The sequence below is a fragment of the Schizophyllum commune genome, assembly GCF_000143185.2.
Source record: "Schizophyllum commune H4-8 unplaced genomic scaffold SCHCOscaffold_1, whole genome shotgun sequence".
NCBI classification, from domain to species: domain Eukaryota; kingdom Fungi; phylum Basidiomycota; class Agaricomycetes; order Agaricales; family Schizophyllaceae; genus Schizophyllum; species Schizophyllum commune.
The window spans coordinates 2,852,710-2,872,048 of record NW_026089538.1 but is presented as its reverse complement, the minus strand read 5'-3'; the positions used below and the strand labels follow the sequence as shown (position 1 = coordinate 2,872,048).

The following is a 19,339-nucleotide window of genomic DNA, read 5'->3' as shown; positions in this document are numbered from 1 at the left end:
GGACATGTGTTCTACTCGACTACAACTTTCTACGCGGGTCGTGCTGGTAGCGCAGTCGATGGACAAGGAGAAGCGAGATCTATTGGACGAGCTGTTGACAGGTTGTTTCTAGCGTCAAGGAGATGGATCTCGTGCTATGCCGCTGAGTGCGGCCCCTCTGTGGGGCGCGACTTGCATCGATAACGCTTTTTCGACGACTACGTATCCCACATCGACGTCGACGCAAGTCTCAAGATGTCCAGGTGAGAATGCTGGCCTTGGGCGAGCCCGTTGGGACCGGAATTACGCAAAAGGGAAGTAAAGCAGCTGCAGTAGGTTCAGACGAAAGGGTCTCGGAGAGGGGATGACGCAGAGAGTCGTCTGAAAACGTGTCTATTGACGCTGTGCAAGTGTTCCATTACATCGTAGGCTCTGCGAGTAGGAGACGTATCCAAGAGAATGCACAGACGGCAGATAGATGTCGGTAGGCGCTACAAGGGTATACAGGTGGTGCGTCATGACTAGTCAGTACTGTCCGCAGTTTGACGCAAGCTGGCTCCCATTGGCTGGGTAATAAAGCGGTCGAAAAGTACAGTCCACCAGCATGCTCGTCGAGTCCAACTGTGCCGGTGACCGCGGTCGAGGATGCGGGCATTCAGTGCGACGTGCGGGACGTCGACGCGTCGCGAATGGACGAGATGAGAATGGCGATATCAGGGCGTAAACGTACATCCTCTCGGCCGAGGACGGGAAGTAGGCCAGGGGAAGACCGGGATGGGCCAATGAGGGCGGGCGCTTGACAAGGCCGGCATGGAGGCGGGAAGAAAATGGATGTCCGTCGGCTGACGATCGGATCCGATAGGCCGAGCCAAACAGATCCTGTATTTTATGCAAGTTGTGGAGAAATCCCCGGACGGGTGTTCGCTGTGCCTGGAGGTGTCTGCGCGACGAGGGATGCGTCTTCTGGACTCGAGGATGATTTTTTAAGAGAGAGAAAGGCGCTGGAGGGCGCCCCTGGGCGGACTCGGTGGAAGCCGAAGGGTATTGTTCTCCAAAAAGCCGCAATGGAAATCACAGTTATCTGGCTCGTCCGATCAAATCAGAGATCACGGGTTGGACAGGGGCTAGTCATCGCGCTGGGCGGAGTCGCTTGAATACGGCAATTTGCAGCGACTCCTCACGCTGCTTGCTTCCGCCCACCATCTCCCCCGCCCGCGAGCTCGTCGTCCAAAGCCAGCAGCAACAGCCGTCCGCCTCCACATCCGCTGCCAGTCCTTCTATGGCCATAGTCGAAGCGTCCGTCCCGGCCAGCACCTCTTACAACCCAGAATCCCTCCCCATCGTCTCCGACCATGCTTCTCCCGAAAACGTCGCCAGCTTCAACGCTGTAGAGCGCGACCCGAACTCCTTCGACGGATCCCTCCCCGCGAATCAGGGTCTCTACCTCAACGACAATGAGAAGGACTCCTGCGGTGTCGGCTTCATCTGTCACATCCGCGGTCAGCCTACCCACAAAATCGTATCCGATGCGCGCCAGCTCCTCTGTGCGATGACCCATCGCGGAGCCACGGGCGCAGACAGCCGCGATGGTGATGGCGCGGGCGTCATGACTGGCATCCCTCACGAGTTCTTTGTCCGGGAGGCGGAGCGTGATCTCGGCTGCAAGCTCCCCAACCCAGGCGAATACGCCGTGGGCAACATCTTCTTCAAGGCGAACGACCCCGTCCAGCTGCAGAGCCAGCAGGCGACGTTCTCCCGCATCGCCATCGACCTTGGCCTGCGTGTCCTCGGCTGGCGTGAGGTCCCTACTGATGGGACGATCCTCGGCCCCGCTGCAAGCAGCAAGGAGCCGACTATCCTTCAGCCCTTCGTTGTCTTGCAAGCGCACTACGGCGATGGCTCTGTCAGCCAAGGAGGCACGTTCGATGAACGTCACTTCGAGCGTCAACTCTACGTGCTTCGCAAGCACGCTACCCATACTATGTTAGTTATCTCCTTTCCTTATCTCCAAGACCAACGCTCATCACATGTCATTCTAGTACTCTCGCGAAGGGCTTCTACATCTGCTCGTTGTCCTCCAAGAACATTGTGTACAAGGGACAGCTTTCCCCACCTCAAGTGTACAACTACTTCCACGATCTCAATCATGTACTATACAGCGCGCACTTTGCGCTTGTACACTCCCGCTTCTCCACGAACACCTTCCCCAGTTGGGACCGTGCGCAGCCGATGAGATGGGCGGCTCACAATGGTGCGTGACCTGATACTGAACCTGGAGCATCTTCTGACCCGCTCCCAGGTGAGATTAACACTGTTCGCGGGAACAAGAACTGGATGCGCGCCCGCGAGGGAGTCATCGCATCTCAGAGCTTCGGTGACGAGCTCGACCTTCTCTACCCTATCATTGAGACCGGTGGTTCCGACTCGGCGGCATTCGACAACGTGCTCGAGCTGCTCACCGTCAACGGCATTCTGACGCTTCCGGAGGCTGTTATGATGCTTATTCCCGAAGCATGGCAAGGGAACGAGATCATGGAGCCGGAGAAGCGCGCCTTCTACAACTGGGCTGCGTGCCTGCAGGAGCCGTGGGACGGTCCCGCCCTCTTCACTTTCAGTGACGGCCGCTACTGTGGCGCGAACCTTGACCGTAACGGTCTTCGTCCGTGTCGGTACATCGTCACGAACGACGACATCATGGTCTGCGCCTCCGAGGTCGGTGCTGTCTACATCTCCCCGGAGAAGGTTGTGCAGAAAGGCCGTCTCAAGCCCGGTCGCATGTTGCTCGTCGACACGGTCGAGGGTCGCATTGTCGATGACAGGGAGCTCAAGCTCACAACTGCGCGGTCGAAGAACTTTGCGTCTTGGGTTGAGACGCACATCCTCCATGTGCCGCAGATCGTGAAGCGCGTCCGTCGCAGCCGTGTCGCACTCGAGCCCGTCCTCGACGACTCCCCCTTGAGCACCGACCCTAAGCTCCTCGCGTTTGGATTCACCGTCGAGCAGCTCAATCTTCTCATGCTCCCCATGGTCACCGACGGCAAGGAGGCGCTCGGCTCCATGGGTAACGACGCGCCGCTCGCCGCGATGGCGACCCAGCCCAAGAGCCTCTACGACTACTTCCGCCAGCTCTTCGCGCAGGTCACGAACCCGCCGATCGACCCCATCCGCGAGAGCATCGTCATGTCGCTCGAGACGTACGTCGGCCCGGAGGGCAACTTGCTCGAGATGAAGCCCGAGCAGTGCCACCGCATCCTCCTCCCGTCGCCCATCCTCGACATCGAGGAGATGAACGCGATGAAGAACCTCAAGCTGGCGTACGGGACGTGGCCGTCGCGCACCATCGACATCACGTTCCCGAAGGGCGATGGGCTGCCGGGGTACCAGCTCGCGCTGGAGCGCGTGTGCAGCGAGGCGATGGAGGCGATTGAGGACGGGATGAAGGTGATTGTGCTCAGTGACAAGGCGACGGGGCCGGAGCGCGTTCCGCTGTCTGCGATCATTGCGTGCGGTGGTGTCCACCACCATCTCGTCGCGCACAAGATGCGCGCGAAGGTGGCGCTCATGATTGAGACCGGCGAGGCGCGCGATGTTCACCACTGCTGTGTCCTCCTTGGGTACGGCGCGGACGCGATCTGCCCGTGGCTCATGATGGAGACCATCCACAAGGTTGGCCGCGAGGGACTGTAAGTCAACATGTCCATCTTTCTCCTTATATGATGCTTACTTTACTTCAGGGTCAAGGACAACAAGACCGTCCCACAGCTTATGGAGAACTACCGCCACTCGCTCGACAATGGCATCCTCAAGGTCATGTCGAAGATGGGTATCTCGACGCTCGCATCCTACAAGGGCGCTCAGATCTTCGAGATCATGGGCCTTCACAGCCAGGTCGTTCAGCGTTGCTTCACCGGTACCGCGAGCCGTGTCCAGGGTGCGACCTTCGACCTCCTCGCGCTTGACGCCTTCGAGCTGCACGAGCGTGGCTGGCCGAGCCGCTACACCGAGATCCCTCCCGGCATGCCCGAGTCCGGCGAGTACCACTGGCGCGATGGAGGCGAGCCGCACATCAATGACCCCGCTGGCATCGCTAACCTTCAGGATGCCGTCCGCGAGAAGAACCAGAGCGCGTTCGACGCCTACATCCGCAACGCGAACGAGCAGACGAAGCGCGTGCACCTTCGTGGCCTTCTCGAGTTCAAGTTCGAGAACGCGACCCCCATCCCGATCGAGCAGGTTGAGCCGTGGAACGAGATTGTCCGCCGCTTCGTCACGGGTGCGATGTCGTACGGCTCTATCTCCATGGAGGCGCACTCGACGCTCGCTGTCGCCATGAACCGTTTGGGCGGCAAGTCGAACACGGGCGAAGGTGGCGAGGACGCCGAGCGTTCGAACGTCCTGCCTACTGGCGACACTATGCGCTCCGCCATCAAGCAGGTCGCCTCCGGTCGCTTCGGTGTCACCTCGAACTACCTCGCCGACGCGGACGAGCTGCAGATCAAGATGGCGCAGGGCGCGAAGCCCGGCGAGGGCGGTGAGCTGCCCGGTCACAAGGTCTCGCAGTCCATCGCGCGTACGCGCCACTCGACGGCAGGCGTCGGTCTCATTTCCCCTCCCCCGCACCACGACATCTACTCCATCGAGGACCTGAAGCAGCTGATCTACGACCTGAAGTGCGCGAACCCGCGCGCAAGGGTGTCGGTCAAGCTTGTGTCCGAGGTCGGCGTCGGTATTGTCGCGAGCGGTGTCGCGAAGGCGAAGGCGGATCACATCCTCATTTCGGGTCACGATGGTGGTACGGGTGCGGCTCGCTGGACGGGCATCAAGAGCGCGGGTTTGCCGTGGGAGCTCGGTCTCGCCGAGACGCACCAGACGCTTGTTCTGAACGACCTTCGTGGTCGTGTCACCGTGCAGACCGATGGTCAGCTTCGTACGGGCCGCGACATCGCCATTGCCTGCATGCTCGGTGCGGAGGAATGGGGCTTCGCCACGGCGCCGCTCATCGCCATGGGCTGTATCATGATGAGGAAGTGCCATCGTGAGTATCCTCGTTCTCTCTCATCGTCTATCGTCCTGATCGTTTCTCAGTCAACACTTGCCCTGTCGGTATTGCTACGCAGGACCCTCAGCTGCGCGCGAAGTTCGCTGGCCAGCCCGAGCAGGTCATCAACTTCTTCTACTATCTCGCTGAGGACCTCCGCGCGATCATGGCGAAGCTCGGCTTCCGCACGATCAACGAGATGGTCGGGCGCACAGAGATGCTCAAGGTCAACGAGGCATACCGTACTCCGAAGACCGCGTACCTCGACCTGTCCGCCGTCCTCAAGCCCGCCTGGCAGATGCGTCCTGGCGCGGCTACGCACCGCGTCCGCTCGCAGGACCACAAGCTCTACATCCGCCTCGACAACAAGTTCATCGATGAGTCGGAGCCGGCGCTCACGAAGGGTCTGCCCGTTCACATCGAGTGCGACGTCACGAACACCGACCGCGCTCTCGGTACTTCATTGTCGTACAAGGTCTCGAAGCAGTACGGCGAGGAGGGCTTGCCAAAGGACACCATCCACATCTCTATGAAGGGCTCCGCCGGTCAGTCGTTGGGTGCCTTCCTCGCTCCTGGTATCACTATCGAGCTCGAGGGTGATGCCAACGACTACGTCGGCAAGGGTCTGTCGGGCGGTCGCCTCATTGTCTACCCGCCCAAGACGTCGACCTTCAAGGCTGAAGAGAACATCATCATCGGCAATGTCTGCTTGTACGGTGCTACCTCTGGCGAGGCGTTCATTCGCGGTGTCGCTGCGGAGCGCTTCGCCGTCCGCAACTCGGGTGTGAACGCCGTAGTTGAGGGCACTGGTGACCACGGCTGCGAGTACATGACGGGTGGCCGCGTTGTGGTTCTCGGAACCACTGGACGTAATTTCGCTGCCGGTATGAGCGGAGGTATCGCCTACGTCCTCGACATGGCCCACACCTTCGCCTCCAAGGTGAACATGGAGATGGTCGAGCTTGGCAAGGTCACGGACCCCAAGGAAATCGCTGCGCTCCGCGGGCTCATCGAGGACCATCGCCACTACACTGGATCCGAGGTCGCGGACCGCGTCCTCAAGGACTTCCACCACCTTCTCCCGCTCTTCGTCCGCGTCATGCCTCTCGACTATAAGCGCGTATTGGAGGAGCAGGCGGCCCGCGAGAAGGAGGAGAAGGCGCGGCAGAGCGTCATTGACCTCGTTCCCTCGCGTACCGCCAGCCAGGTCGACCTCGCTTCCGAGGGCTTGGAGGATATCTTGCAGCCGAAGCTCCATCTCACCCCGAGCCCTAAGCCCAAGCACGAGCCTTCGGTTGGGGATCTCGAGGACTCGCTTGTCGACGATGCGACCACCAAGCAGCGCATGCACAAGCTCGACAAGACCCGCGGCTTCATGAAGTACAAGCGCCTTGGTGAGGCCTACCGTCCGCCGCGCAAGCGCGTCAAGGACTGGAAGGAGATTTCCACGCGCCTGACGGAGACGGAGCTCAAGTACCAGTCCGCTCGGTGCATGGACTGCGGTGTGCCCTTCTGCCAGTCGGACACGGGCTGCCCGATCTCCAACATCATCCCCAAGTGGAACGATCTCGTCTTCAAGGGCCAGTGGCAGGACGCGCTCAACCGCCTTCTCATGACCAACAACTTCCCCGAGTTCACGGGTCGTGTCTGCCCCGCTCCCTGCGAGGGTGCCTGTGTTCTAGGAATCAATGAGCAGCCTGTCGGTATCAAGTCCATTGAGTGTGCCATCATTGACAAGGTGAGGCTAATCTACGCATTGCTCCCGCGCTTCTGCTGACTCTGGTACAGGGCTTCGAGATGGGGTGGATGGCGCCCAAGCCGCCAGCGGTCCGAACCGGCAAGCGCGTGGCTATCATCGGTGCTGGTCCCGCGGGTCTCGCTTGCGCCGACCAGCTGAACAAGGCTGGCCACCTGGTCACCGTCTACGACCGTAACGATCGCATGGGTGGTCTTCTCATGTACGGCATTCCGAAGTGCGTACCCTTACCCCTCCCGTCTGCGGCCTCCATGTTGATGTCTTGTTTTCAGCATGAAGCTTGACAAGAGTGTTGTACAGCGTCGCATTGACCTGATGGCAGCTGAGGGCATTGTACGTGTATCATCTACATTCGGTCCGCTTTGACGCTAACATGTCTCTAGACCTTCGTCCCGAATGCCCATGTCGGTGTCAACGTCGATGCCGAGGAGCTCAGGCAGGAGTACGATGCCGTTGTCGCTTGCACCGGTGCGACATGGCCTCGCGACCTCAAGATCCCCCACCGTGACGCCGACGGCATCCACTTCGCCATGGAGTTCCTCCAGCTCAACACGAAGGCGCTCCTCGATGACGGCCACCAGAACAGCAGCTACATCAACGCCAAGGGCAAGGATGTCATCGTCATCGGCGGTGGTGACACGGGCAATGACTGTATCGGTACCGCTATGCGCCACGGCGCGAAGAGCGTCACCAACTTCGAGCTCCTTCCTCGCCCGCCTGCGGAGCGTGCCCGCGACAACCCTTGGCCGCAGTGGCCTAGGATCTTCCGTACTGACTACGGTCACACGGAGGTCGCATCGCACTTCGGCCGCGACCCTAGGGAGTACTGCATCTCCACCAAGGACTTCGTTGTTGACGATGAGGGCAAGCTTGTTGGTCTCAACACTGGTGTGTATATCTCATTGACTACCTTTGATCTCACCAGCTTACCTGTCTCGCAGTGCGCGTTGAGTGGACCAAGGACAGCGGTGGCCGCTGGAAGATGGAGGAGGTTCCCGGGTCGGAGAAGTTCTTCCCGGCTCAGCTCGTCTTCCTCGCGCTCGGCTTCCTCGGGCCCGAGAACGAGGTCATCAAGGCGCTCGGCATCAAGCAGGATGCGCGCTCGAACATCCAGACCGCTCCCAAGAAGTACAGCACGAACATCGAGGGTGTCTTCGCCGCGGGCGACTGCAGGAGAGGCCAGTCGCTCATCGTCTGGGGTATCAAGTACGTCCTTTCATCTACCCCACCCTGGCACATCCTGACAATCATCCCAGCGAGGGTCGCAGCGCCGCCGCCGAGGTCGACATGTACCTCGAGAAGAACACTCGTCTCCCGCTCGCCGGCAGCATCAAGACGCGCGTCTTCGTTCCCCCGCCCAGCCAGCTCAGCGCCAAGGCTATCCCTGTCCAGGCTTGAAACTTGCAGCTCGAGGCCTGATAGACGTTATGGAAGGTCGGACTGGTGGTTTCCCCCATGTATTTCTAGTTTCTCCGTTCAGCTTTCTACGTCGAATGTGTTCTCTCATCTATCTCATCTGTTCGCTGGTCCAGAGTCGTACGGAGGCATATAATGCCCTGCTACTTTACTGTACATACTTAGCCTCAATGTCATTCACTGTTGTTTGTTGTAAGATGGCAGACGAATTGTGAGTTCCTCAGTGGTATATTGGAGGTGAGTATGCCTTTACGCGCCAGCCATAGCTACGTCGCCGGACTTGTTGTCCTCGCCCAGACCCGACAGAGGTGGAAGGTCCAATGAGGCGACCGCAGTCCGGATAGCCCTCTCCCAAGCTTCCTCGATCCTGTAGCCTCCCCCGCGCATGATGCCCTCCCTGTCCCTCCTCACCGCCTCGCTCACAACATCGTCGTAATCCCCTTTCTTCAGCGCAAACATATCCTCATACCCATACCAATCATCCAACAACGGCACATGCTTCATCTCCTTCACTGTCGTATGCTGCGCCGCCCGATTCCTCAGCAACCTTGCATTGATGCTCTGCATCGTGATCGTGTTGTTCGACGCCGTCCGCGCGGACTGCCGCTTCGCCGCCTCGCGCTTCTGCCGCGCGACGAGCTCGATGGCGTCCTTGTCCGAGGCCTCCAGTTTGTCGATGAGGGCGCGCTTGTCGCGCTCGCGCTCCTGGCGCTCTTCTTCCTCCTCACGTCGGAGCTCGGAGGCGCGCGCCTCGCGGTCGCGGCGCTCGAATTCTTCTTGTTCTTTGAGGGCGTCGGCGTAGGCTTTTTCGCGCTGCTCGTTGAGCTCGATGAGCGCTTGGTTTTCGGCGTGGTAGGCTTTGATGCGCGCTTCGGTCGCTTCGCGGTCGATGTCGTGGATCAGGTTGAAGGCTGGACGGAGTATGAGTGGTGTGAAAGGAGTTTGTGGCAAGAGCTTACCGATGTCTTCAACTTCTTCGAGGTAGTCGTTGTAGGCGCGCAAGTCGACGAAATCTTCCCGCCGTTTGTTGAACCTTCGATTATATGTTTGTCAGTCACAAAACCGATGAGCAGATGGCTCGTTCCTACTCTCTGGCTATTCTTCGGCGAACAGCGACCTCCTTTTCGACTCCCAAGTCTTCGAATGTCTGTGGTATAAACTGGAGTTTTCGGGTCGTCAAGCCGCAAGTAGGGCAGGCTGCAGGCCCCAGGGTGAACAAACGGTCAATGCACGACTCGCACCTGCTTCGTTGTTAGTATTTGGCCAAGATATGAGCGTCAGCACTTACATCTTGTCATAGCATTGCGAGCTGACCAACAGCCGCAACTTTGGGTTCAGATATCTGTCCGTCTTGCATACCGGACACTGGTCATTTTCTGACTGTATTTCCCATTGTAAGCCAACCCCTCCACCCAGCCAGCCCACACCCCAAACACCCACCGAATATTCGCTCGTCCGCCCCGACGGGTCCTTCACGCCGCCACCAAACACGGTGGACGATGTACTTTGTACGGTCGGCGTCAAGTGACGGGACGGGTGCGAGCTCGTCGCGGCGCCGCCCTTGCGGACGGTGGTGCCCTTGATCCATTGGCGGGAGGACATAGTGGTGGTGGTGGGCGCGTGTGTTAGGCGGGTGCGGGGCGATCGGGCCGGGAGCTGCTATTGTGGTCGCGTGCTCCGTTTCTCGCGGTCAGGTGATTTAGTGAAGTTCAACTTGTGCTTTACGTGGCGAGTGCCGAAGGTCGTACACACCCGCAATATATGCCGTGAGATACCTCAAACAGTATCACTCAAGCTGGTAAGCATAGTACCGATAGCTAAGGTCCGAGTAAAAAGGAGTATTCCCCTGTACAGCATATGTCAGGTGGAGAGGCAGCATACTGTAACAAGTCAATGACTAGTCCCGGGGGTCCTAAAAGACAACAGGGAGACAAGAATGTGCAAGAGGATGTCCGTGAGGGGAGTGGATGGGCAACGCTAGAACATGCACGGGCAAAGAAACAGGACGAGGGCCATCAAGGTGTCGTCGTAAAGGCACACAAGTAATGCACACCAAAAGAAACAGGGAGGCAGATGAACAAAAAGCCACCCCCTTAGACAGAGCCGCCGAAGTTTAATCAAGATTCAGGAATGTCTTCGTCGACTCCGGCGTCTTCGCCCTCGGATGCATCCACGCAGGCGTCGGCGCGCGCACCGTGCCATCGCCCTGCTCATCCCGCGAGTCGATCCGCGCAAAGCTCGCCCCGTTCGCGACATACCGACTCCGCGCATCACTGTTTTCGCGCATGAACGCCTGAGAGGGTGCGAGTTTCCCGATTTCGAGGGAGCGGGGCCGTTGCTGACGCCGCTTGATGAACATGACGAGGAGGATCAGGAGGCCGAGGCCGACGAGACCGCCAATGATGCCGCCGGCGAGAGCGGCGGTGTTGGAGGTGGTGGGCTGAGAGGTGGCAGCGGAGGATGTTTGGGCGGCAGCGGCGGAGGAAGAGGTGAGAGAGGAAGGTTCGGAGAGGGAAAGGGCGGTGGAAGTGTGAGAGCTGCTTAGGGTGTAGGCGGTTCTCTCGCTCTGACCGGACGATGACTTCGTTGACCGAGTGGTAGGTTCAGGGTCGGAATCGGCCGTGGGGAATGAGGTTGGGGCGACGGAGAACGTGGTGGACGCCTCGACGTCGGTGTACACAATTTCATCTGTAGCAGCTGAGGTAGTGAAGTAGGTCCCAGAGTCCACTCCCGCACTCTCAGAAGTGTACTCTGTAGCTTCGGTGGACGTGCTAGAATCAGAAGCACGGGTGAAGGAGCCCTGTCCGCCTCCCGCTGGCGCGTAGGTGAAGATAACAGACTGCGTCTGCGCCGTAGTCTGGGTACCTGCTGCGGGTGCGGTATCTGTGGCAGATGCGGCTGTGGTTGTTACTCCGGTGTGGCAGTCTGCTATACGGAGTGTGGATTTAGCATCAGCAAATACAATTGCGAGGTAAAGGTGGATGCGCACCGTTACAAGGACTGGCTGCGCCCGCGGGCACGTCGCGGGATCGCAGGCCGAGGCCAGCGTCGCGCGCATGGTGCGCGTTGTGGACGTTTGCGGGTATTGGACTCCGTGCGTTCTGCGCGGAAAGATGAGAATCACAGGAGGGGAAAGGCATGCTGAAGACGCACCGGCAAGCCATAAGCGCCAGCAGAGTGTCTACCAAACACTCGTCTGCGGGCAAGAACAGAGCGCATGGGCTACCAGATACCGCGAAGGAGATAGAGAAGCAAGTCTATCCTATTCAGGGGGAGTGGGGATGGATGCCTTCCTCGGGACTTAGGGGCGCATGCACGGCCAGTTAACGAGCGGAAGGGCGACGACCAGTCCCACTCCTGGCGGAGGGCAGCACGGCGCAAAACGAGTGACGAAGGTGGTGGTGAAAGACGGAAAGAAAGAGGGAAACGGAAAGAGCATAAGCGCTCGGAGTGTCATGCGTGCGCTCATCATCCAGGCAACACACAGAAAGTTCCGCGAACGGTGGACCTGGACTGATGGACATTTAGCGTGGATCTGAAGACGCCCGGCACGATGAGGTCCGCGCTGGCTGACGTGGGTGTCCTTGTTGAGTGACAAGTTGTTCCGGAAACCAGCCGCGCCCTGGCAACCCGTCACGTTCATTGTGGCGAGGTGGCAACATCCAGGCCGCCGTGCATGTTGAACGGCAACGGCGCACGTGGGGCCGGCGTGACTCACAGGAGATATCGGGATGCGGCCCGGTGAGGCGGTATGTCATGATTGCGATTGGCGGCGCGCGTCATTCCATGCTTCGCACCGCGATCCAAAGGACGACTGCGAGTTCCCTCAGACCGAGAGTCAGCTTCAGAACACCTCTTTTACCTCCCCTATACCGCACCTTTGCCTCTTCTATACCGCGCAAGATGAAGGTCGTCGCTGTGCCCGTCAGAGATGACAACTACGCATATCTGCTCATCGACGAGCCCTCGAAGAAGGCTGCAGCAGTTGACCCTTACGATGTGACGCGCGTGTCCGCGGCAGCGGAGGGGATGGGCGTGGAGATCGTCGCAGGGATCACGACGCACCACCATTATGATCATGCTGGGGGAAACAAGGTGAGTAAGCGGGGAGGATATTGGAGGAGAGGGGCAAGGCTGATGGAGGGTAGACATTTGTAGGTCTTTCAAACCCTCAATCGGGTCCAATATTGACCACGCGTAGGCCTCGACATTCCCTGGTGCACCCATCTACGGCGGCAGCCAACAGGTGGAAGCAGTAACCAACATTGTCAAGGACAAGGACGAGTTCACCATCGGTGAGAATACGCACATCAAGTACGTCTTACATCCTCTTCTTCCCTCACTTTCCCTTACGCCTCCCTCAGATGCCTCGCCACCCCTTGCCACACCCAAGACTCCATCTGCTACCACGTCACCGACAAGACCGGTGCGCACCCCGGCGGGGTCTTCACCGGCGACACCCTATTCATCGGCGGCTGCGGGCGCTTCTTCGAGGGTACCGCGGACGAAATGCACAAAGCCCTCTCCTACCTCGCCACTCTCCCCAACGAGACGGTCGTGTACAACGGGCACGAGTACACCGCGGGGAACGCCGCGTTCGCGCGGAGCATCGACCCAGAAGGCGCGGGCGTGAAGCGGCTGGTGGCACTGGCGAAGGAGAACAGGATCACGACGGGGCAGACGACGATTGGGGATGAGAAGGAGTGGAATGTGTTCATGCGCTTGGGGGACGAGGTGGTGAAGTATGCGTACTCCCCTCGCCGTTCGACGCAGTCAGCTGACACACCTCGCAGGAAGGCTTCCGGCGCAGCATCCGGAGAGACTACTGCTGTCATGGATGCGCTTCGGAATGGGAAGAACACTTTCAAAGGGTGAGCGATGGCCCTTGTCATTGATTCTCTCATTGACCTCCCTCGCACAGATCCCTGTAAAGCGTCGTCATTGCGTAAATGCCACAACAATGTACTTATTATTACCAGACAAGCAATATATGTATGAGTCTCGTCGTCGTCGTAACCCAGTCCAGAGATGCCCAAGCAAACGCGCATAGAGGAGCTTATCAGCCACCCATGCCAATCACCTTCAAGATGGCACTCCGTGCGTACGGGATGTACGACAGGGTGTACCAGGTGTATGCGAGGTACTCGACGATGACAAAGACTGGGCGGGGGAATAAGCGACAAGGAGGTGGGCAAGGAGGAAGGATACGCACTGATGGCTAGGATCTGTGAAAGGGGAGATGAGTACGAATGAGGATCTAACGGATGCATATACGCACATCGCTGTTGAGGACAAATGCGGCAATGAGGACGAGGGCGATGGATGCGAGGAAGACGATGCTGGCGAGTACGCGTACAGGTTTGAACATCTGGGAGGGCGATGTGAGTTGAAGGGGTAGATAGGACGGCCAATGAACGGTGCCACATACAAGCTTGAGCTGCTTCAAGAACTATAGGCGGCGAGCGGTCAGTAAGTCGCATCGTACCACAGTACCCACTTACCCCGATCAAGAAACCAGTTCCAACTAATGAGATGATCGTTCCCAGAACGTAGAGTGCTGCATGGCTCTTAGTATACTATGCAGCAGACACGGAGACCTCACGCACCAGCAAACGACCCCAACTGCCCCGGCAAGAACAGCAAGATGCTCCCAATCAGACTCAACACGAATCCCGCGATTAAGCTAGAGGTGCCATCGCGTCAGCTTTCTCCTCAGCTGCACAATCAGCTCCGCCTACTCACCACCCCGCAAAACCATACAAGCGCGTCGTGCGCGAGAGCCCGAGGAACTTGAACGCCGAGTCGCCCTCGAAGAACTGCGTTTCCGGGATGGCACTGCCAGCCGTCTCGAGATTGAACCACCCTTTCGGTGCCATGATTGAGATGCAAGAAAAGGGATCAACCGAGGGTGAGAGAGGGGAACCGTTGAGGGTGGTGGGGAGGAGGGGAAGGCGGGGTACGGCAAGCCTGTGCCAGCACTGGAGGAAACAAAGCGCGCAGCGTGACGCCGCGCTTAGGGCAGTGACGGTTTGTCACGCCAAGCCTGAGGGACTTATCCTCAAGTTGGGTAGTCAAGAAATTGCTTGCGATATTCTGAGCCTCGGAGGACTATGCCAAATGCTAACAGTGTTTGAAAATCTGTGCACCTTGGTCTCGCCTTGAACGCAGATAGCCGTTGTCGTTCCACCCAGGTTCGAACCTGTCAACCCTGCTCATCGAACTCCGGGCCGAAGCGCAAAAACCAAGATTGATCTCGCCCTTCGCGCCGACGGCACACTATGCATTCGTCGCTCATCAGGGTGAGTGCGCGGCGTACGCTGGTGCACGCTCCGCGAGTCCGTCCCCTCGTCGCCCGCAGGAATATCTTCGGCCTCTTCAACAAGAAGCAGCCACCAGCAAAAAAGCCCGAGCCGGTCCCCATCCTCGCTCCGGATGACCTCTTCCACCCGCTCTCCAAGTCGCCGTTCCCCGAGGTGCGCGCCCGCGCGGAGGTGATCCAGAAGCTTGCGCCGTGTCCAGTATGTCTGGAGGAGCACAACCATGGGGAGCACAGCGCGGAGACAGCGGAGGGGGAGGCGCCAGCGAAGCCTAAGTCCGTCGCGTTCGAGTGCCCGGATTGCGGCTGGCCGACACACTGCTCGGAGGAGCACTGGAAGGCGGACACGGAGCACGTCAAGTACTGCTCGCGCTTGAGGGACGCCAACGAGGACGAGCACGACCTGCGGAGCCAGCGGCGCTTCCGTGAATTCGAGATGCCAGGTGCGTGGTGCTCGCCGCTCGCGACTCGGAAGTTCTGCTGACAGCGCGTATTAGGACCGCAGGGCTACGAGGATGCGATCTCGTTCGCGAACTGGGACACCTTCTGGTACACGCGCGGCTTCTTCTCCATGGACAGTGAGCGCTCGCGGCGCCATGCGTCCAAGGTGCTCTCCTACCCGATCACTATTGGGAATGTCCTACACCAGTACAGCAACTTGACGCTCAATAATCAGCGCTTGACGCCGGAAGGCTCGCGCTCGATGGCGGCTATCCGGTCGACGCTGCACGTCCCGACAGGGACGCCAGAGACACCGGAGCACGCAGCCGGAAAGCCGCAAGTGCGCGTATTTATACTCGGCGCACGCGGCGAGTCGTCACTGCCTGTGCACGTCTGGGAGCAACTCACTATGCTCTTCCCCTCGTCCAACCTGCATATCATCTTCATCGGACCTCAGGTGGCATTGCCGAAAGGGTTCGGCAAGAAGAAACAGACGACGAAACAGGCGACATCCTCCGACCCGTCGCCGAAGTCTACATCGACTGCCTCTGCTTCATCTTCTGCGTCCAGCCCGACACCAGAGCCCGAGGTACCGAAGACCGAAGCGACCTCCGAGTCGACCGCTGTGACAGAGTCGGACGAGGAGCTGGAGGAGGAGCGCCCCATCTACTCGCCAAATGTGTATATGCCGAAGACGCCGAAGCCCATCCCCGCGCAGCCGTACACGCGCAACGCAATTCAGAAGTACGGCGCGCCTTCCTACACGACGCCTTACACGCACGCCCTGACCGTGACCGGCATTCGTTCGAGCTACACGTCCGACTTGCACAACGAGCACTTCGCGGACACTCTCGACCCGTACAGCGACTGCTTCTTCCTCTTCTCTCCCGGCCTTGGCTTCCCTTCCCCGACCGCGCCCTCCGCAGCCGACAAGGTTCTGCAGATCAACTCACCCACTGAGTGGGGCGGCGTCCTCCCTACGCTCCTCGAGACCAAGTGCCCGATCTTCGTCACGGGCTTCTCCCCCGCGGACCTCGAGCGCGACGTGCGCGCGCTTGCGACGAGCGAGATCGCGAACGACTTCGACTGGATCCTGACGCCCGGGCCGAATGAGTTTGCCAGCTTGCGGTGGGAGGTGGCGGACTTCGACCCGCGGGTGATGATCAAGTTGAATTATGGCATTTGGGGCATTCGGGGTAAGACAAGGGAGATCCAGGAGAAGAGCAGTATCTTCGATGTGTTCGCACCCAGGGTGTAGGGATTCACTCGATAGCCCAGACCGTAGCTACCAACACTATTCATCCCCTCTCATCTGCTTCATGAACTTGCTGATTCGACGGGGTATCAGGGAAGGGAAGCAAAGTCAGCGAACGCACCCATTGGGTGCGGAATTCGGAAATGACATCCTTTGCGGTCCGGTATCGCCCGTCAATGGCTTGGACAGACTCACTGCCTTCAAATATGTGCAAACAGGGACGGAAACCACAAAACTCCCGCATGCAGTTGCTGGGCAAGGCAACGCGCAAGGAGCCAATCACACGTGAGAAGTTGAACTTTCGGCAAATGCCGCTTGAGGAAATTATCTCCGTATGCAGTTTCCCTCCTTGACTCGAACCTATCATGTCGCGCCAGGCCACCATATCCCGCAAAACGAGCGAAACAGAGATCGAGGTCTCTATTGACCTTGACTGTGCCCCGGGTTCTGCCAAGGCGCAGGAAATATCAGTCTCCACAGGCATCGGCTTCCTGGACCATGTCAGTCGTGGTTCAAATATATGTACCATATAAATTCATCCACTGACCCCAACAAGATGTTTACCGCTTTGGCAAAGCACAGCGGTATGTCCCTTACATTGAAATGTAAGGGGGACCTTTGGATCGACGATCATCATACGGCAGATAAGTCCCATGTCCATTGCTGCTGGTGGCACTACTTGACCCTCCTAGCACAGGACTGCGCGATCGCACTGGGAACCGCGTTCAAGCAAGCCCTCGGCGAGGTACGCGGCATACGTCGCTACGGTACCGGCTTCGCCCCTCTGGACGAGGTATACGATTTGATACCTTCATACTCAACCGTTCTCACCCCGAAGTCAGGCGTTATCGCGCGCTGTTATCGATATATGCGCGCGGCCATACTGCTTCACCGACCTTGGCATGAAGCGCGAAAAGGTGGGCGACCTCTCGACGGAGATGTTGCCACATATTTTCTACTCGTTCGCCATCGCCTCTGGCGCAACGATGCACATCGACGTTCTCAGAGGCGAGAATGACCACCACCGGTAAGCATGGATTATCAGAGGCGGCGACAGATTGATTCTGACGGCTTTCACAGCGCTGAGTCTGCCTTCAAGGCACTCGCTCTGGCCATAAAGCAGGCCATAGAGAAGACGGGCGGTAACGATGTACCTAGTACAAAGGGAGTGCTATGATTGCAATCAGCAAAATTCTCCGCAAAAATGTACGATATAGAACAGAATCAGTACGGCAAAGGGCTGTTCACCCAGGCGGCCCCCAGGGGAAGGTCCGTGTCGACATAACACAGGGGTGCGAGACTCGCGTCGACATACTGCCGCCTCGTTATGATGAGAATCCTGACAAGGTCTCTGTACATGACCTCTGCATTGCCACCGCACTTCAGCTCCAGCCCAGTAAGCATTGGCAGGAAGCCAAGCCTGTAAGGATCGGGAGTGCGTGTCAACATTATGAGCAATTCCAGCGTGACGACGACCTGCGTCCCGTCGGGGCGAGACTCGTCCCTGATTTTGAGGCTGGAGAGGCTCGGCATGCTCGACAAGCAGTCGACGATCCACTCCGGTGACTGGGGATTCATCCCCTCAATCTCGAAGATGCGAAGGTATCGCACACCCTGCGGACGGGTGACGAGGATGATGGCGGAGCGAAGGTACAGTTCAGGCCCGGCGCGAAGACCTTGCCCCTTCATGGCAAGTTTGACCAGCATGGGCGCGACGATATAGGCGGACAAATAGCACGCGCCATGCACGAGAGACAGGTCGGAGAGATGGGGGCACATCAGGCCGTCGTAATCCTGATCGTGGCCGCCGGATTCCTCGACGCGCACGGTAAGGCGCATGATGGTAGGCGCTCACGCCGCTACGGATGGCAGGATTCCCTGTAGGGTGCCATCCGCACCGACGAAGTCGAGCTCGAGACTCATGAGGCGCGAGGATGCAGGGAACTCGATAGGTGCATCGATAGAGAGGAAATGAAGGTTGAGCATCATCAGCATGGGCGCGTTGTCGAAGTATCGGACCGCCCTGGCTACTTCGTGGCCACAGTAGAGGTCCAGCACCATCAAGAGGGGGAAGTAGCCGGGCCAGTGGGCGTCGAGAGCGCCCATCGTTTGATCGAAGTCAGGCAACACGAGCCTCGGCCACTGCGACGCGGACGACATTACCAGGCGAAGCGCCTCTGCATTCGGCGCGCCATTCCCGTCCAAAAGAGCCTGCACGCCCGAAGCGACCTGCACGCCCGAAGCGATCTGCACGCTGCGCAGCTTGCCCGCCGACCTCTCGAGGCGGTTTGTGATTGGGCCCGCACGACTATCCAGCGTCATGCAGATGTTCGCCCAGAATTGCAGGATGGCGAGCGCGACCTCGCGCCAGCAGAAGCACACGGCGGCGAAGTTCAGCGTCGCGCTGACGTCCGCCTCGCCCTACGCGTCGGGGAGAGCCAACTTAAAGATGGCGATGAGCAGCTCGCGGGGGAGGCGCCTGACGGGGGCGAGGGCGGCGCGGCAGAGGGAGATTGCCCTCTCGGCGCGCTGTGACTGGGTGGGATCGACGGGATCGGCAAGATTGACTGGAGGGTGGATTCGGGTTCCGCACAGCGCGTTGAGGAGGTGGAGGATGCGCGCAGCTTTTTGGGGAGTGGGGATGTCCCCGGCGCGGAGGAGCGCGATACTTGCGTACTGCGGGAGCTCTTGCAGGCAGGCTTCGATGTCGAGCGGGGGAAGAGACATGACTGGCTTCTGAGTTTTGGCTCAAAATCGGGGTACAGAGCGCGCTGGAGCACGTACCGTGTCAATACGAGAAAGAGGGGAAAGTCAGGGTGAATTGTGAGGTATAAGGGCAGGGTCAGTTGCGCTATATGTCTGACAATGTGCCCCGTGTGGGCACCAGAATTCAGGGCTAGGGCAAAAGTAGGGCATGCAATGTGCATGTCGAGGGCGTTAGAGAGGAATTGGTTGCCACGCCTTGATGCACTGTCTCAGCCCCATTGAATCGACCAGAGCAGATGATGGCATTCAGTGCAGACATTGCCATTCAGCGCAGAGATTACCCCACGATGCCTGTATACGTACCGCGCACTGCCTATCTGACAGCCCGCCTAGTACGCTACCAGCGCGGCCAGTACGCTCCCGCGGTGCTCA

General features: G+C 59.0%; 8 protein-coding genes across 8 annotated transcripts; 4 read left to right on the top strand and 4 right to left on the bottom strand.

Annotated features, from left to right (window-relative positions):
• Positions 1–1,038: 1,038 nt before the first annotated feature.
• SCHCODRAFT_02607326 (glutamate synthase) lies at positions 1,039–8,385 on the top strand. The gene is made up of 10 exons (XM_003034956.2): positions 1,039–1,962; positions 2,019–2,230; positions 2,279–3,662; positions 3,714–5,014; positions 5,065–6,755; positions 6,806–6,990; positions 7,046–7,106; positions 7,157–7,661; positions 7,715–7,979; positions 8,030–8,385. The coding sequence occupies exons 1-10, from the start codon at positions 1,259–1,261 to the stop codon at positions 8,169–8,171; spliced, it is 6,450 nt and encodes a 2,149-aa protein (XP_003035002.2). The 5' UTR covers positions 1,039–1,258; the 3' UTR covers positions 8,172–8,385.
• On the bottom strand, positions 8,382–9,812 carry SCHCODRAFT_02607322 (CDK-activating kinase assembly factor). Its single transcript, XM_003035781.3, has 5 exons — positions 9,630–9,812; positions 9,478–9,569; positions 9,278–9,430; positions 9,149–9,222; positions 8,382–9,100 (listed from the first exon to the last, which is right to left on the bottom strand). The coding sequence occupies exons 1-5, from the start codon at positions 9,789–9,791 to the stop codon at positions 8,439–8,441; spliced, it is 1,143 nt and encodes a 380-aa protein (XP_003035827.1). The 5' UTR covers positions 9,792–9,812; the 3' UTR covers positions 8,382–8,438.
• Positions 9,813–10,302: 490 nt separating this feature from the next.
• On the bottom strand, positions 10,303–11,903 carry SCHCODRAFT_02710062 (uncharacterized protein; the record flags this gene model as incomplete). Its single annotated transcript, XM_050347034.1, has 3 exons — positions 11,343–11,903; positions 11,179–11,290; positions 10,303–11,117 (listed from the first exon to the last, which is right to left on the bottom strand). The coding sequence occupies exons 1-3, from the start codon at positions 11,406–11,408 to the stop codon at positions 10,303–10,305; spliced, it is 993 nt and encodes a 330-aa protein (XP_050203001.1). The 5' UTR covers positions 11,409–11,903.
• A 189-nt stretch (positions 11,904–12,092) lies between these two features.
• SCHCODRAFT_02481833 (Metallo-hydrolase/oxidoreductase) lies at positions 12,093–13,064 on the top strand (the record flags this gene model as incomplete). The annotated part of the gene is made up of 5 exons (XM_003034957.2): positions 12,093–12,284; positions 12,338–12,343; positions 12,391–12,503; positions 12,554–12,931; positions 12,983–13,064. The coding sequence occupies 5 exons, from the start codon at positions 12,093–12,095 to the stop codon at positions 13,062–13,064; spliced, it is 771 nt and encodes a 256-aa protein (XP_003035003.2).
• Positions 13,065–13,109: 45 nt separating this feature from the next.
• Positions 13,110–14,340, bottom strand: SCHCODRAFT_02607313 (SFT2-domain-containing protein). The gene is made up of 7 exons (XM_003035783.3): positions 13,932–14,340; positions 13,796–13,872; positions 13,691–13,746; positions 13,618–13,638; positions 13,468–13,557; positions 13,402–13,414; positions 13,110–13,349 (listed from the first exon to the last, which is right to left on the bottom strand). Exons 1-7 carry the CDS (start codon positions 14,063–14,065, stop codon positions 13,249–13,251), a joined length of 492 nt encoding a protein of 163 aa, XP_003035829.1. The 5' UTR covers positions 14,066–14,340; the 3' UTR covers positions 13,110–13,248.
• Positions 14,341–14,436: 96 nt separating this feature from the next.
• Positions 14,437–16,349, top strand: SCHCODRAFT_02607312 (uncharacterized protein). Its single transcript, XM_050344260.1, has 2 exons — positions 14,437–14,948; positions 15,003–16,349. The coding sequence occupies exons 1-2, from the start codon at positions 14,468–14,470 to the stop codon at positions 16,202–16,204; spliced, it is 1,683 nt and encodes a 560-aa protein (XP_050203000.1). The 5' UTR covers positions 14,437–14,467; the 3' UTR covers positions 16,205–16,349.
• Positions 16,350–16,555: 206 nt separating this feature from the next.
• Positions 16,556–17,713, top strand: SCHCODRAFT_02607309 (IGPD-domain-containing protein). The gene is made up of 5 exons (XM_003034959.2): positions 16,556–16,701; positions 16,758–16,845; positions 16,897–16,994; positions 17,044–17,228; positions 17,282–17,713. The coding sequence occupies exons 1-5, from the start codon at positions 16,567–16,569 to the stop codon at positions 17,376–17,378; spliced, it is 603 nt and encodes a 200-aa protein (XP_003035005.1). The 5' UTR covers positions 16,556–16,566; the 3' UTR covers positions 17,379–17,713.
• On the bottom strand, positions 17,426–19,140 carry SCHCODRAFT_01186902 (uncharacterized protein; the record flags this gene model as incomplete). Its single annotated transcript, XM_003035784.3, has 4 exons — positions 18,986–19,140; positions 18,686–18,937; positions 18,100–18,622; positions 17,426–18,051 (listed from the first exon to the last, which is right to left on the bottom strand). The coding sequence occupies exons 2-4, from the start codon at positions 18,926–18,928 to the stop codon at positions 17,426–17,428; spliced, it is 1,392 nt and encodes a 463-aa protein (XP_003035830.1). The 5' UTR covers positions 18,929–18,937; positions 18,986–19,140.
• Positions 19,141–19,339: the final 199 nt, after the last annotated feature.

Excerpts from the sequence above, each read along its gene's own strand:
- SCHCODRAFT_02607326 (XM_003034956.2), top strand. The coding sequence starts at position 1,259 with ATGGCCATAGTCGAAGCGTCCGTCCCGGCCAGCACCTCTTACAACCCA. Across the intron at positions 1,963-2,018 it reads AAGCACGCTACCCATACTAT|TACTCTCGCGAAGGGCTTCT; the intron begins GTTAGTTATCTC and ends ATGTCATTCTAG. Across the intron at positions 7,662-7,714 it reads GCTTGTTGGTCTCAACACTG|TGCGCGTTGAGTGGACCAAG; the intron begins GTGTGTATATCT and ends CCTGTCTCGCAG.
- SCHCODRAFT_02607322 (XM_003035781.3), bottom strand. The coding sequence starts at position 9,791 with ATGTCCTCCCGCCAATGGATCAAGGGCACCACCGTCCGCAAGGGCGGC. Across the intron at positions 9,431-9,477 it reads TCGCAATGCTATGACAAGAT|GTGCGAGTCGTGCATTGACC; the intron begins GTAAGTGCTGAC and ends ACAACGAAGCAG. Across the intron at positions 9,223-9,277 it reads CGCCGAAGAATAGCCAGAGA|GTTCAACAAACGGCGGGAAG; the intron begins GTAGGAACGAGC and ends ATATAATCGAAG.
- SCHCODRAFT_02607313 (XM_003035783.3), bottom strand. The coding sequence starts at position 14,065 with ATGGCACCGAAAGGGTGGTTCAATCTCGAGACGGCTGGCAGTGCCATC. Across the intron at positions 13,873-13,931 it reads TTGTATGGTTTTGCGGGGTG|CTTAATCGCGGGATTCGTGT; the intron begins GTGAGTAGGCGG and ends TGGCACCTCTAG. Across the intron at positions 13,747-13,795 it reads GCAGTTGGGGTCGTTTGCTG|CACTCTACGTTCTGGGAACG; the intron begins GTGCGTGAGGTC and ends AGAGCCATGCAG.
- SCHCODRAFT_02607312 (XM_050344260.1), top strand. The coding sequence starts at position 14,468 with ATGCATTCGTCGCTCATCAGGGTGAGTGCGCGGCGTACGCTGGTGCAC. Across the intron at positions 14,949-15,002 it reads CCGTGAATTCGAGATGCCAG|GACCGCAGGGCTACGAGGAT; the intron begins GTGCGTGGTGCT and ends AGCGCGTATTAG.
- SCHCODRAFT_02607309 (XM_003034959.2), top strand. The coding sequence starts at position 16,567 with ATGTCGCGCCAGGCCACCATATCCCGCAAAACGAGCGAAACAGAGATC. Across the intron at positions 16,702-16,757 it reads GCATCGGCTTCCTGGACCAT|ATGTTTACCGCTTTGGCAAA; the intron begins GTCAGTCGTGGT and ends GACCCCAACAAG. Across the intron at positions 16,995-17,043 it reads GCTTCGCCCCTCTGGACGAG|GCGTTATCGCGCGCTGTTAT; the intron begins GTATACGATTTG and ends CCCCGAAGTCAG.